At 37.9% G+C, this 15,261-nt stretch overlaps 3 protein-coding genes across 3 annotated transcripts; all 3 read right to left on the bottom strand.

Annotated features, from left to right (window-relative positions):
- Positions 1-997: 997 nt before the first annotated feature.
- LOC139884196 (probable methyltransferase At1g29790) lies at positions 998-2,362 on the bottom strand. The gene has a single exon (XM_071868263.1). It carries the CDS (start codon positions 2,360-2,362, stop codon positions 998-1,000), a length of 1,365 nt encoding a protein of 454 aa, XP_071724364.1.
- Positions 2,363-3,665: 1,303 nt separating this feature from the next.
- Positions 3,666-6,036, bottom strand: LOC139884208 (vestitone reductase). The gene is made up of 4 exons (XM_071868277.1): positions 5,916-6,036; positions 5,290-5,826; positions 4,217-4,412; positions 3,666-3,807 (listed from the first exon to the last, which is right to left on the bottom strand). The coding sequence occupies exons 1-4, from the start codon at positions 6,034-6,036 to the stop codon at positions 3,666-3,668; spliced, it is 996 nt and encodes a 331-aa protein (XP_071724378.1).
- Positions 6,037-14,064: 8,028 nt separating this feature from the next.
- On the bottom strand, positions 14,065-14,900 carry LOC139884203 (inactive LRR receptor-like serine/threonine-protein kinase BIR2). The gene is made up of 2 exons (XM_071868270.1): positions 14,246-14,900; positions 14,065-14,132 (listed from the first exon to the last, which is right to left on the bottom strand). The coding sequence occupies exons 1-2, from the start codon at positions 14,898-14,900 to the stop codon at positions 14,065-14,067; spliced, it is 723 nt and encodes a 240-aa protein (XP_071724371.1).
- Positions 14,901-15,261: the final 361 nt, after the last annotated feature.

Genomic DNA, 15,261 nt, shown 5'->3' with positions numbered 1-15,261 from the left:
TCCAGTGCCACGTAATAAGCACTACGAACCGTGAACGCACAGTTTTTAGTGTTTTTCCAGACGAGTAAATCGTTGTTGTAGGGGAAAATAGGGACACTTCTAATCCTCCAAGCTAGGCAAGGACGGAAAAGAGATTGGAGCAGCCTAGTATTCCAAAACCCCGAACCCTGTCCAACAGTTGTGCAACACAGTATATCCCTGACACACTGATTATACATAAAATTACTAGTTAAATTGATCTAACAAATCAGTGGACCCGTCCAATTCCTAATGTTATTTTTTTTTTTTCATTTTAATCTCTAGATTTTTTGTAATGTTTTTCAGTCCAATAGTAAAAAAATTCATTTCTTTATATTTCCTAACATTATACATTTCACATTCTCTCAGTTACAATAGTCTTGCTGTAGTTCTTCTCCGTATGTAGGAAATATTTGCCATAGGCCCACAACTCACAACAATTACCTGAGCGGCCCTTTCAACACTCGCAAGTTGCAATTCTGAACATTAGCGCTCACATTGAGGTCAGAACTCATACTAGTTTGGCCAGAACTAGTGGACCTAGGCCCAATAAAGTTATGAGTTACAAAGAGGCCCATTTTCAGTGGCTCAATATATATTCTTGTAAGATTTTTTTATTTGAATAAATATTCTTGTGAGTTGTTTGAAAGAAAGATTCCATAATACGAGACCATTCAAAAAGCAGACTTCTATCAGTAGTTCCCTTTCCCTGCTAGAATCTATCCGTTTTATAGAACTTTCGGTACAAATCTCCGATCTCATTGGAATCTTATCAGTACGAAATTAGATATTGTACACATAAACAAGGAGGAAAAAGAAGTAATCTGATTTTGTTTCTAATACACATACATCTGAACTTTCCAGATATAATTCTTCATATACGACTTCATTACACATAAAAAGAAGTAATCTGATTTTGTTTCTGCAGAATTGAAATGGAATTAACAAAACACCCCATCTGTTTTCTTCTTTTTTACTTTCAGGTCATTGGTTTTTCAAACAGAGCTGAGAAGTACCATTCGTTTTTGTCAACACCTTTATCAAGCTTCATCCCTGCATTCCATCTCAGCTTCTTGAATCCGATACGATCCATCATCGGAACATAGGTCTGGTTCAGTTGCGAACCGAAGCAGAAGAAATGGTCGAGCCAGAACAATCCTCCAGGCCTCAAAACCCTATAAATATCATATAGCAGAAACTCTAACATAGAATCAGGAATCCAATTACTCAAAACATGCATGGAATGGACAATATCGAGAGTATTCTCGAAGAATGGAAGCCTTTGCGAAATACTCATATGCATAGAAACCAATCCTCTCGACGCAATGAAGCTGTTAAAAGGACCATCCAAATTCATTGAAGTCGTGACGATAGTCACATTCCTTTCCCTCATCCTAGCCGCGAAAGTTCCGCTTCCACCGCCGATATCCAGTCCAATTCTTATCGTCCCTTTACGTTTTTCCCCCAAAACTTTATCGATTCCGTAATCTAGCCCTCGGTCAACGAGCCACCGACTCTTTTCTTTCCCTTCCAAATCGAAACAATCCTTACAATCGTAGAAAGTTGGGGAATTTTTCCGATCGATTAGACATTTGTAGGATTTACAAGTGTAGGGTTCCCAAATTATGCTGTTCTCCGGTGGAGTCATCCAGAGACTTTCCGGAAATGGATTGGGCTCGACGTAATCGATCGGAGATTTCGGGTGACATCTCCGACGAGGAAGTGGCTCGCAACCTTTTAGAATGAGCTTCTGAGCGAAAACATCATCAACTGGACATTCTCCCCCAATCTCATAAGTCATGTACTTTTCCAATTCATCTTGATACTTCAAACAACCGGCTCCGACGGAAGGATAGATCTCGTCGGAATCTGATCTTGGAGAGAAACCGAGTGGGAGCGTATGAGAACCGACTCCAAGCATGAGCTCGAGAGAGACGGCTTTAGATTGATCATCGTTATCATCGACAGGGAGTTTTCTGTCTTTTCCATTAGTCGATGAATCATTTTTTCTTTCTAGCTCGATAAGCAATGACTGGAGGAGTAATCTGGTGGAGTCGAGCACATTCTGGAGCTGAGTGAGTTTCTCATTGCTTTTGACCAACTGGGTTTTGGTCGACTTGAGTTGACTCAACAGAGTCGGGTCACAAACAGAATTAGGAAGTTGAAGTTTTTGGTCTGTGGAAGAATGGTAATAGCTATTTAAATTAAGATGATCAGGACCGTTGGATATGTAGAAAGTAAGGAGATTAGTGGTGATTACAAGCAAGAAGATTTTGAATTTGTAATGGTTTGGGATATGGATTTGTGGTTTCCTTTTTGGACAATCTTCATTTTCACTTCCCATAACTTACTTAGCAAATGATCTACAAAAATGAATTTTATTGTGATTAGTGAAGAATTATAAACTTGATTAAAAAAAAAAAAAGTCTAATGTTGTTTTTGAGGGGCACATATAACTTCGTGGAGCACATGTCAAGTTGTCAACTAATTTGAAAGTTCCTAGATGAGATCTAAATTATAGTATTTCTCTGCTTGCACTGTCTTGAAGACTTAATTAGTCAAATATTTTAATCCAGGGTTTTAATTCCAAACAAATACAGAGTGGGTATCCATTTCTGCAACAGGTAATACAAAATAGATCTAGACTTATTTACAAATACTACATAAAACAACTAGATAGAGTTCAGATTTACCTTAATTTGGAGCTATTCTTGTTCTTGTTCAAGAACAAAGCAAAGCTGGTTTTAGCTTCTCAAGATAGATTCTACATGGTAGCTGGGTTGAAGTTTCACTCTGGTTGTGTTTGATTGTTAGAAGACTTGCTTTCTATAACTCTTGTCAACACTCTAGATACGAGCGCGCTATCTCTTTATTTCTCCCCACGTTCAGTCCGCAATTACATCACATATTCTGTACACTTAATTTAAATCATCATCATTTACGTTATTAATTCTTCTAGATACAAGTCTTACAGGTGTCCTCAATATAGAAATCCAAACATGAGTCATCAATACCAACTTGTTATTTTTTTGTTATTATTATAATTGTTACTTATTTCTGTAGGTAAAACTATATGTATAAAAAAGTATTGTTTCCTTGTCATATTACATCATTCCCTAATTTGCAAGGAAATTGTATTTAGGCTATTCTGTAACAACATAAACCTGCAGGTAATATTTCAAATTAAACTGATAATTGGTCTCAGCTGCACTTCAATAATGCAATCACTAATACTCACTAATTGTAATAAGAGCCAGTTAGCAAGCGTTTGGGGTTAGAAAAATCGCCAAAAGAATGTTTAAAAATCGGTGAAACTAAATATACATCAATTTCCATGTACACCATGCATAACAACACTTTTAATATTATACGTTATTGTAATGTACAGTCATGTAGAGTGTTGATATACACGAAAATTAGTGTGCGTTTATAAATCAGAGGAAGACAAATTCAGCTTTAAAAGAGTCGAAAGTAAATCAGTAACATATACTTCAATTTTCCAAATGGAATACATGCAGAGGAATCGGATCACACTATTAAAAACTTACAAACTACTCTCTGAACTTTTTTTTTGACATTAATTTCTCTCGAATTTCAAGAACATGCAAATGCATAACGTAAACTTTTGCGACATGCTTCAATTTTGGTTAAAGGTAACCCTTCTCTTTGCAAGAAGCAATTGCATCATCATACATTTGCTCGAGCCCATACTTGAAATTGAAACCGGCTTCCAATAGCTTTTTCGACGAGAGACTAGGCAATTTGGGGCCCTTTATTTCCTTCAATGAACTGCCCAATCCACACAATACCACGAGGATAAATAGAGATGGTCTAATGTAAATACAAACTTTAAAAAAAAAATATTATCACCGATCCACTTCAAATATTACATGATAAAATTTATTTTGATATCTTTTGAGTCTCATTTTATGAAATTATAGAATAATACATATTTTAACTAATTTCTCCGGTCAAAAAAAGTGGTCCTTTAATTTACTCTGTTAACATAATAAAATATAGTCTAATAAATCATAAATCATATAATTAATAAAGACATACAAATTATTATTTGGCTTAACTAAATCATATTCGTAATATTTACAGCTTTTATAGCGGTATATTTAAAGAGGATTAAGCGAGTGTAGATATGATATAAATAAATAATAAATAATACTTCGTAGGTTTGTTTTGAACTTACTCAGGTTTTGGTACCGGGTACTCAGGGTATCTAACTGAAAGAAATTCAGCCATTTCTTGGATCGTTAATGAGTGGGACGAACAAATGTATCTTCCCTTTACATCAGGATTTTCTAGAAGGAAGATTTGTGCCCTTGCCACGTCGTCAACATGCACCATTGGTGAAGTCATGAGGAAAGGATATAACTCCTCATTACCTGGACAAATTAATAATCAAAAACCCAAAACTGTAATCTCGCTCCTATGACATTTTTATGTAATTTTTTTTTTTTTAAGTTAAACAAAGTTTCATTCCATATCAAATAGCGAGAGCTACATAAAGAAGACTAGACAGGGAGGTATATATGAATAGTATTTCTCATTTAGTTTTATATTCAATAATTGAAAAATATAATAATAAAAAACGGAAGATCATTCCTAGGCCCTAGCATATGAAGCACTGAGACGGCTCCGAGGTTGCCGTTCCCGAAAACATTTCAAGGATCGAAACTCCATAGAATTTTTTGAAATGTCCCGATAAGATCTCGAAGAATATAAGATTTCTGGATGTGGAAAACGGTAAAAAAAAAAACATTTCAAGGATGATCAAAATGATGGTCGATAATTGAGAAGATGAAAAAAGAAAATTGTAGTGTTGGTTATATTATATTTTTTGCCATATTGTATAAGCACCGTTAATAAATTTTATAGCCATCCCGATCTCGATCGATTTCTTAAATTTTGCCCTTTTTTCATCCTCATTTTTGTCCCGAACCGAGATCCCTCCCAATTTCTTATATATATCATAGCTAATAGAGTCAATCTAGGCAAGACAAGGGACTAGAATCTGGACTAAGAATTATATCGATGAGAGTAGCTTGAGTCTAGAGATCTTTCTGGTTCAAATTCTCTTATATCCTTATAAAATTTGACAGAACCACGTACTAATAAAGCTTTGAAATTAGCTAGGGTAAACATATATATATATGTCTGTATGTGTGTGTATATATATATAGATCATTCAAGAACTATGTTAACTATAAATTATAATTAGAATTTCCTAAATTACTAAAGAGAGTTTACGTAAATACGTACCTAAGATCATTGCCATCATGAGACCTAAGGAGGCAGGAACTTTCGGGCAAACAAAGGGACCCACAACGAAAGTCGGCAGCAAAGAGACGAGGTCCAACCCATTTTGGTCAGCAAAGTCAAAAGCGGCCTTTTCGGTCAACGTCTTAGAAATATTGTACGACTTCACGTCCGAGCTCTGAGTCGATCTTACAAATTCTACATCGGTCCAATAGCTCTCGTCCATCACTACGTCGTCGTTTTGATGACGATTATACGCCACGGCTGCTGCACTGGACGTGTATACGACTCTCTTCACCGTTGACTTGAACTTTAAGCAAGACCTTAAGATTCCAAGTGTACCTTCGACTGCTCTTTTTGTGATCACTTCCTCTGGCTCTTTGTTCGCGAAATCCATCGGTGTTGCCACGTGGAAGACGCCGGTGCACCCTTCTATGGCCGGTTCGAAACTGGCCGGATCCGAGAGGTCGGCGATGAAGATTTTGAGATTTTCCGATGCTCTTGGTAGGCTAGTGAGGAAGCTCAAGTCTCTTTTGTTTTCTATATATGAAAATTTTAAAAACATTAAAAATTTCAGAACTTTAATTCAAAACATGCAATGAACTAATTTAAATATTTATAAAAATTACCAGGATCACGTCTAACAGTGGTGTGCACAGAAAAGCCATCTTGAAGCAAAATTTTGATTTGCCATGAAGCTAAAAATCCAGTTCCTCCTGTAACACATACAATTCCTTTCTGTCCTTCCATTTTGCTCTAATAATATTCTAGATGTTTTTTAGTTTTCACCGTTTAACAAATCGCTAGAAAGATATATAGAAGTTCACTTAATTATATGACTTTTCCAATTAGATAATTCTTTTCTCGGCCAATTTTCTTTCTTTATTTCTCAGCACACCGAAACATTGAATAATAGTATAATAATAGAATTTACAGAAAACAACAAAAAGTATCGATATAAAGAAACGGAAAAATCAAAGCGTACACACCTACTCCAGTTCACCAACTATCGATTATTACAAAAGAAGGAAACGAGAAGGAATCTCTGAGGTCATCCAGTTTAGCCATTTTAGGACCGAAGAATTTCTGATCAAGGCCCAACTAGTAGTCCATATCATTTTAAAGCTTTAAACTAAAACAGTACTCGGCCTGGGGCCAATAGGCTGGAGATCGGTTACGAGTCCTTTAATTATCCAATGAAATGCATTGGAAAGTGCTTCGTCAAAGAATCAAAGGAGCGTGGTGACACGCAAATGTGTTGGAGCTTGATTGGAGCTGGAGGGATACGGAGGATTCCGACGACAATTTATGCGTATATACATTCTGCAATGATCTACAAAGCTCGCTTCGAAATGGTAGATCAAATGGGCATCGCTAGGATGGTACTGTTACTCACATGAAGAAGAATTTTTTTGTATCTATGTGTTCATAGGATAGCTATAGTGATTAATATTGATTATATTTATGTGATATACGAGGTTATTCATGTATTACAGGAATATATTCATTTTAGTTATTTAATTAAAATAGATTTCGTGTATTTAAACCCTTAAAATCGAGTTAACGGACTTTAATTCTAGGTACGCCACATTTTGAGAATATTCTGGATAAGTGCAGTGTGACACCCTTGTCTGAAAAATTCTTTTTGGCAGGTTGGTGATTTTCCCTATCAGAATGTGATCAAATTAATTCGTGGTTGACAATTGAGATGGACTCCATGTTGAGATCGAACAAGTTCAAGAATTATCTCATTACACTTTGAAACTGGACGTATGAATTCCACTGACAAAAACGGTTTCGATAGATTTAATTAATAGCCAACTAACTGTGCCAAGATTCACAAAGTCAACACACTCGTATCGTACAAGAATGATGAATGGGATGAGCAGTAGAGCATCTAACTGTGCCAACACTTGGGTCGCCTTTTTTATTTTGTGAGCTTGTTTTGTGAGTTCAAGTATTTGTGCCAACACTGTGAATTCATTATTCACAATGTTAATATAGACCATTCAAGTAGATGGGTTTTATCTTATGTCCGATATCCTATATTTGTATTTTTTAATGTAATGTACTTTCCTATATATGGAAAATACTATCTCAGTACCTCTCCCTTTATAACATGATCCCAATGTCAGTTGTGTTCCAAAAAAAAATTAATAGCCAACTAAAACAGCCAGTTCAATTAAAAACCTTTTCTTATAAAATGCTAGGAAGAAAATTCATCAGGCTAAATTAATGGAAATGAAATAAATTATTAATCCTAGACCAGGGTTCAACTAGACCTGCTTTTGTCTAGTAAAATCAAAATAATTTTAGCAAATTCTAGAAAACCCCTTTACAATCCAAAAATGATAACGACAAATCAGCATCCATTAATTTAGACACAGTTATACAATTACCTTATGATTTAGAACTGAGAGTAACCATTTTGATTCGAGCCTTTCTTAAGTAATTACATATATACAATTACCTTATGATTTACAACTGAGTGTAACCATTTTGATTCTAGCCTTTCTTAACTAGTTACGAATTGTAGGCCTTTGCGCAGCTCCTCTTCTCCTGATTCTTCTCTTCTCCGGAGTTTCTCGTTGCCAGCAATGTCGTATAATGGCAACATATATAACCAAAACAATGGTGTTTTTTTATTGATTTCTTGCTTTCTTACTTAGTACAATAGTCTAATTATAGTACAGGTTCTAATCTATGTATGGTAAGAAATAATTTTGAATCAATTCTCCACTAATTCAGCTTCTACACATTAGCTCTTATCTTTGATTGTCTGATTCTGTGCTTATCATTGACTGTCTGATTCTTTGCTTAATTAACATTCCCCCTCAAGTTGAGTATTTGGATCTCCAATACCCAACTTGTTTAGAACTGAATTGAATATTTTCTCATTAACTGTCTTTGTCAAAATATCCGCTAGTTGATCTTCTGATCGGACAAACAGAAGATCAACTATCCCTCCATCAAGCTTTTCTCTAATGAAGTGCCTATCAACCTCCACGTGCTTAGTTCTGTCATGTTGCACAGGGTTCTCTGAGATGCTAATTGCCGCCTTATTGTCGCACTTCAATTTGCATGGAAGATGTAAAGGGAAACCCAACTCTGTCATCAACTTCTTCAACCAGAGTATTTCTGTGATTCCTTTCGTGATTCCCCTGAACTCTGCTTCTGCACTAGACAAGACCACAACCTTTTGTTTCTTGCTTCTCCATGTTACTAGATTTCCTCCGACCATAGCAAAGTATCCCGAGGTGGAACGTCGATCATTTGATTCCCAGCCCAATCTGCGTCGGTGTATACTTCAACACCCAAATGACCATTCTTTCGGAATATGATTCCTTGCCCAGCCGTTCCCTTAAGGTATCTTACAATTCTTATTGCGGCTTCCAAGTGTTGTACCTGAGGCTGGTGCATAAATTGGCTAACTACTCCCACAGCATATGCTATATCCGGTCTTGTGTGTGCCAAATATATAAGCTTTCCGACAAGCCGCTAATATCTTGCCTTGTCTGCTGGTTCACCTCCTTCTTCCATCTGTAAGCCATGATTTACTACTAATGACGTTTCTGTCGGCTTCCCTTCCACCAAGCATGTTTCTGCCAACAGACCGAGAATGTATTTCCTTTGAGAGATAAATATACTATGCCTCGATCGTAGTACCTCTATACCAAGGAAATATTTGAGTCCTCCAAGATCCTTCATCTCAAATTCTTTGAACAGGTTCACCTTCAGTTCTTCAATCTCTTCTGTATCACTTCCCGTTATAATCATATCATCTACGTAGATGATGAGACAAGTAATTAGTTCCCCTTTCTTCTTTAGGAACAAAGTGTGATCAGCATTACTCTACTTGTATCCATATCCCTTCATGGTCTTCGTGAATCTACCAAACCACGCTCTTGGTGATTGCTTTAACCCGTATAATGCCTTTTTCAGCATGCATACTTCTCCAACTCGAAAATCATCTGAAAAGCCTGGAGGAGCTTCCATATAAACTTCTTCATTCAGGTCATCATGAAGGAAGGCATTCTTCACATCAAACTGGTGTAATGGCCAGTCTTTATTTGCGGCAATAGAGAACAAAACTCGAATAGTATCAATCTTGGCTACCGGAGAAAAGGTCTCTGAGTAGTCAATGCCATAAGTCTGTGTATATCCCTTTGCCACCAGTCTTGCCTTATATCTCTCTATTGTGCCATTTGCTTTATGTTTCACTGTGAATACCCATTGACACCCGACTGATTTCTTGCCTTGGGGCAAAATGCACCGTTCCCACATTTTGTTTTTCTCCAAGGCCCTCATTTCTTCTTTCATGGCTTCTTGCCATTATTTTTTTGATCTTGATTCTTCCACCGTTCTCGGTATTGGCTCTGTATATAGTGTTGTGGTGAACACCTTGGCAGCATCAGACATGCTCCCCCTGACAAGATTACCCACTGGATATCTGGACGCTCGAGGTATATGTTCTGGTGTATACTTATTTGCTGGCACTCCCCGGCTGCTCCTCGGTGGAAGTACATAATTCTGCATGTTCTCCGAGTCTTCTGTATCATCATGATTAGTATAATTATCCAAAGCAGAATTATGTGGAACAAGACTTACCTCATGCTGGACATCCACTTGAAGGGTCTCACTGTTTGAGGTATCGGGTGCATTAGTCTCTTCCATGTTTTGATGCGGCTCGAGAGTGGGTCCATTTACTGGCTCTGTTGGGATCCCTTCTGTCCAGACCAGTTGATCGAGCCAACTAGGTGGGTCGTGATTACTCTCCCCCTGACCACTGGGTTGGTGAGTATAAAAGTACTCGGACTCAAGAAAATCACAGTCCATAGTGACATGGATGCGACGGTTCAGGACTATAACACCGATATCCCTTTTGATTTACCCCATATCCTACAAAGACGCACTTACGAGCGCGTGGGTCAAGCTTATTTCGATCAGTTTTAGGGATATGCATATAGACTGTGCAGCCAAAGATCCGAGGTGGTAAGGTTAAGGTAGGTGGAATATCAGTTTGGGTGGCGAGAATTTGAATTGGTGTTTTGTGGTCAAGTATTTTGGTGGGTAAACGGTTCATAAGGTAAACTGAGGTGGCTACAGCCTCGGGCTAAAAAGTTTTTGGAACATGGGATTCAAGCATAACAGCTCGCGTCATTTCTAAGAGAATACGGTTCTTTCGTTCCGCAACTCCGTTTTGTTGGGGTGTGTTGGGACAGGTGGTTTGATGAAGAATACCTTTCTCGAGGCAAAAGGTTTTCAGGGGGATATTTACAAATTCTCCCCCATTATCTGATCTCAGAATCTGGATTTTTTTATTGAATTGTGTAAGGATCATGGCATAAAATGCAACAAACTTATCATAAGCCTCTGACTTATTCTTAAGAAAGTACACCCAAGTCATATGGGAAAAATCATCAATAAATAAGATAAAGTATTGAAAATGGCTATTATTGATGTATGGAGCTGGTCCCCATACATCTGAATGTATCAATGAAAATATATGTTTAACACGAGTATTATTTGGTGAAAAGGAGACACGATGATTTTTTTCCATAACACAAGTTTCACACTTGAACAAAACATGATTTTGAAATAAGTTAGGAAATAATAATTTGAGATAGCTAAAGGACGGGTGACCTAGACGGTGATGCCACAACCACATCTGTCTGTCAGGTGTCTCGTGAGCCAGCATGGCAGTTCCGTGTTGAGCCACTTTGTCCACATGATAGAGACCTCCGCGTTCAGTACCACGCCCAATGATCTCCTTCGTATGAATGTCCTGCAAAAGGCAGAAATTAGGATACATTAGTACGACACAATTTAATTCTTTTGTAACTTGGCTCAAAGATAACAATTTGCACGAAAGCGATGGCACACAAAAGCAATTTGACAATTTTATGGATGGAGAAATTATCACTGATCCGGCTCCCTTGACTTTTGACAAATCTCCATCTGCTGACTGTATATGAGTTTTCCGGAAAAAAGTAGGCTCAACAATGTCAGATAAATCATGGGTCATAGTATCGGTTGCTCCATAATCAAAAATCCAATTAGACATTTTTTTAGAGGGTTTTTGGGCATTGAAACCCATGCTAATCGGCCCAAAATCAAACTGATGGACTAATTTAGGAGATTTGGGTCAGCTGGCCCACTTGGTTTCATCACATGGGTTCGGCTGGTAGGCTAATTCAGAAGATTTGGGCCGGCTGGCCCACCTGCTTTCATCACACGGATTCAGTTTACAACGACAGGGACCTAAATGCTCACAACTGAACCTTGAGTCCTGCATATCAAAATTACTGAAATAGCTTGGGGAGAAAAAGATAGTGTTTAAACATGAGGGACTTGGATGGTAAATTCCAAGTCATATACCTCTCATCTCCTTCGAATGGACTGCCATGGTTGCCATTCCCGAATCCGTACCGCCACCTGCACCTTCTCTGGCCAGCCCGTCCTCTCGCCCTCCTTCCATCGTCATCTGCGCCTTCGAGACACCCATTGCCGCTGCAACCCGGCCTTGTCCCGCCTTTTTGCTCGTCGTTTTTGGATTGTTCTCCCACCATTCGGGAAACCCAATTACTTTGAAGCAATTATCCTTCGTATGTCCCTTCTTACCGCTATGTTCACACACAAGATGGCTCCGGTCCGGTCGTTGCGATGTCCAGCCACCACCACCTGAACGCCGAACTTGTTGGCCAGTTGATATCAGCCCGACACCGATTCCTGACGACGACGAGTCAATTACAGTCTCGGGTTTCAAGATTATCATCCAGGCAGCCTCCCGTTTTACAATTCCGAAGGCTACCTCTGCCGACGGACGGGGATCCATCTTCAAAACATCACGGCGGATTCCGTCGTACTTGTCAGCCAATCCAAACAGAAAATGGAACAACCGATTTTCACTCGGAATCTGGTTGTATCTCGCAACACCGGTGTCACAACATCCCATTGGATTCGGTTCAAGCCGGTCAATCGTCATCCAAACTCCGGTAAGTTCGTTCCAATACTCCTCCAGCGTTAGTACACCTTGACGAACACTTCCTGATTTCATCTTCAAATCATAAATCTGAAGTGGATCACCTATAGTTCCATACGTGACTGCTAGTGCACTCCATAATGCTTTTGCGGTTTGATGTTGCCCCATTTTGTTCATCAATTTTGCATCTATATTTTAAATGATCCAGGCAAACACATTCAAGTCAGCCTCTTCCCATTCTGGAAACCTTGGATCCGTGTTCGATGGTGGTGCCGGGACACCAGTGATATGGTGTGATTTCTTCCGAATCGAGATCGCAGCTCTCATCAATCGTGACCAAAGTGGGTAATTCGTTCCATCAAGTCTGAACCCGAGATATACAGGTTCATGTTCTTTCAGTATGATGGACACTTGAATAAGTTCTGTCATCATTTTTTGGAAAAAAAAATATGTTTCTGGTTGTTTCTGTTTAAAACACGTACATAGAGTAGCACCCAGGATCGAAATACTACTCTGATGCCATGTAAACAATGGTGTTTTTTTATTGATTTCTTGCTTTCTTACTTAGTACAATAGTTTAATTATAGTACATATTCTAATCTATGTATGGTAAAAAATAATTTTGAATCAATTCTCCACTAATTCAACTTCTACACATCAACTCTTATCTTTGATTGCCTGATTCTGTGCTTATTATTGACTGCTTGATTCTTTACTTAATTAACAAAGGAAACTCCATAACCAATCATAAATACATCTACAAACGTCAAATGAAACTTTTGAGCATGAATGTCAGGATCCTCGTCTAGATCGTAACTTGTCGTAAACTCAGCCCACCAGAAAACACAAAAGAAGAAGAAGAATCATGTAATTAGTTATGGCGACAAGAGACATTTGCAAGGTAGATAGTATTATATACCAAATGTTTATTTCAAAATCAATGAATTGTTTATTGTAACTACTCTTGAGGAAACAGAGTCAACACTTTTTTAGTCTTCAAGTCATATTACTAATTATTATTTCAAAGTGGAGTTTCCTAGCTTGTTTATTGCAGTTAGTCTTATGAAAAAACTATATTCAGTTTTACCTACTATGGTCACGTAGACGTATGAAAGGTGTTTACGAGGAATAATAGCTTCAGCTTTACGTATACAAGCCTACAATCGGAAATATGTAACAAGCCTACAACTCGCAATTATGCCAAGAAGCCTACAATTTGGAACGGTAATAATATCTCCACAAGCCTATAACTCGGAACGTAGTCCATAAGCCCTACAGCTGGGCAACTCAGAAAGCTCCTCAAGTCTGCAACTATTCTACAACTCAATACGCGCTTCAAGTACAACTAGGCAATCACAGCCAACACATCATCGGTTATCCTCGCCTTGTCGTCCATCAATAGCTCAAAGAGAACAGACACCGCACCTAGACACTAACCTATTCGCATTCTAAACCGGTTTTCCTGAAAGTGTTGAAAATCATCTCTTTATGCGTCCTTTGAAAAGGGAAGTGTGAATTTCACTGCCAAAAAAGGGTTTCGATTGATTTAATAATAGCCAACTAAAAAAGCCAGTTCAATTAAAATTTTAGTTCTGTAAAGCCTAGGAAGATTCGAGAACTTCTTTTAACTGGTAAATATAAATGCAGAGGTTTCACCAAGAAAATACAATCAATCTTATCAAACTCTATAGAATCCTTCCACAATTTAAATTGGTGACACACTGGCACACACATATATATACAAAATCCTTCCACAATTTGATTTCGAGCCTTTCTTAATTATTAGTTATCATATATTACGAGTCGTAGGCCTTAGCGTAGCTCCTCTTCTCCTGAACACCCTTCTCTTCTCCAGCGTCTTTCGCTGCCAGCAATATCGTATAAGGGCAACATATACAACCCAAACGAAGGAAATTCCATAACCAATCATAAATACTTCTAAAAACGTCAAATGAAACTTTCTAGCATGACTACTACACTCCGAATCAAGACCTCCCCAACACAGTCCTTCGTTATTTGCATAGCTATAAACCCCAAACTTTTCAACTAGGAAATCTGGCACCTCCCCTGACAAAATATTTCCTGATACATTAAAATAGGCAAGCCGTGACAGCTGTCTCAGTTCTCTAGGTATTTCACCAGTGAGTTGGTTTCTGCCAAGATCTAGGTAATTTAAGTAACTGCAATTACCTAAATCAGATGGTATTTCACCCGAAAAATTGTTGTTGGAGAGATCGAGTTCAACTATGTAAGGAATGCTCTTTGATATGTCACGAGGGATTGGCCCTGTAAGATTATTGTTTGATAAATCCAAGCTGGTAAGTGATTTGCAACTGCCAAGTTCAGGTGGGAAATGACCTTTTAGCCCCATATCGGACAGATCGATTCTCATCACTTTGCCCTCAGAACTCCAGCAATATATGCCGGCGAATCCGCATATCATGTATATTCCTCCATTGTTAATATTGAAGTTCCACGTGGATAATATATTGTGAGGGTCTTCAACAGAGTCTTTGATCGATTTCAAGCAATGAACATCAGGATCCTCATCTGGATTGTAACTCGTCGTTAATTCAGCCCACCACAAACACAAAAGAACAACCACCATGAAAGTTCCGGCGACTGTAGACATTTGCTAGAACTCTATTGGATATGTTGGTAATGTTTTCTCAATCAATGAGTTGTTTGCTTTTGTAAACAAAGTCTTAGTCAACCATCTATAAGTCTTTTAAGTCCTATTACTAATTAATAAAGCAAAGCAGGAGTTTCCTTGCTTGTTCGGTTCAGTTTTAGTCCTTTTTTCTTCTTTTTATGAGAAATTTTTAGCTACTCATTGTTAATGTGCCATATACCAAAAATTAAATATATTCCCTCCGTCCCAAAATAGATGCAAATTTTTAAATGCAAATTGCATATAAAAATTTGCATCTATTTTAGGATGGAGGTAATAATAATTTTAAACAGTCTCGATTCACTGAATATACCACAAATAT

Source organism: Rutidosis leptorrhynchoides, unplaced genomic scaffold (genome assembly GCF_046630445.1).
Source record: "Rutidosis leptorrhynchoides isolate AG116_Rl617_1_P2 unplaced genomic scaffold, CSIRO_AGI_Rlap_v1 contig519, whole genome shotgun sequence".
NCBI lineage: Eukaryota > Viridiplantae > Streptophyta > Magnoliopsida > Asterales > Asteraceae > Rutidosis > Rutidosis leptorrhynchoides.
Note: the sequence above shows the minus strand (reverse complement) of the source record. Positions and strands in the feature narration are given on the sequence as shown.

Bases quoted from the DNA above. Each gene is read 5' to 3' on its own strand.
- LOC139884196 (XM_071868263.1), bottom strand. From the start codon at position 2,362: ATGGGAAGTGAAAATGAAGATTGTCCAAAAAGGAAACCACAAATCCAT.
- LOC139884208 (XM_071868277.1), bottom strand. From the start codon at position 6,036: ATGGAAGGACAGAAAGGAATTGTATGTGTTACAGGAGGAACTGGATTT. The intron at 5,827-5,915 runs GTAATTTTTATA...TTTCATATATAG, and splicing joins CACTGTTAGACGTGATCCTG to AAAACAAAAGAGACTTGAGC. The intron at 4,413-5,289 runs GTACGTATTTAC...TAATTTGTCCAG, and splicing joins CATGATGGCAATGATCTTAG to GTAATGAGGAGTTATATCCT.
- LOC139884203 (XM_071868270.1), bottom strand. From the start codon at position 14,900: ATGTCTACAGTCGCCGGAACTTTCATGGTGGTTGTTCTTTTGTGTTTG. The intron at 14,133-14,245 runs GTAGTAGTCATG...TATTGCTGGCAG, and splicing joins GGGAGGTCTTGATTCGGAGT to CGAAAGACGCTGGAGAAGAG.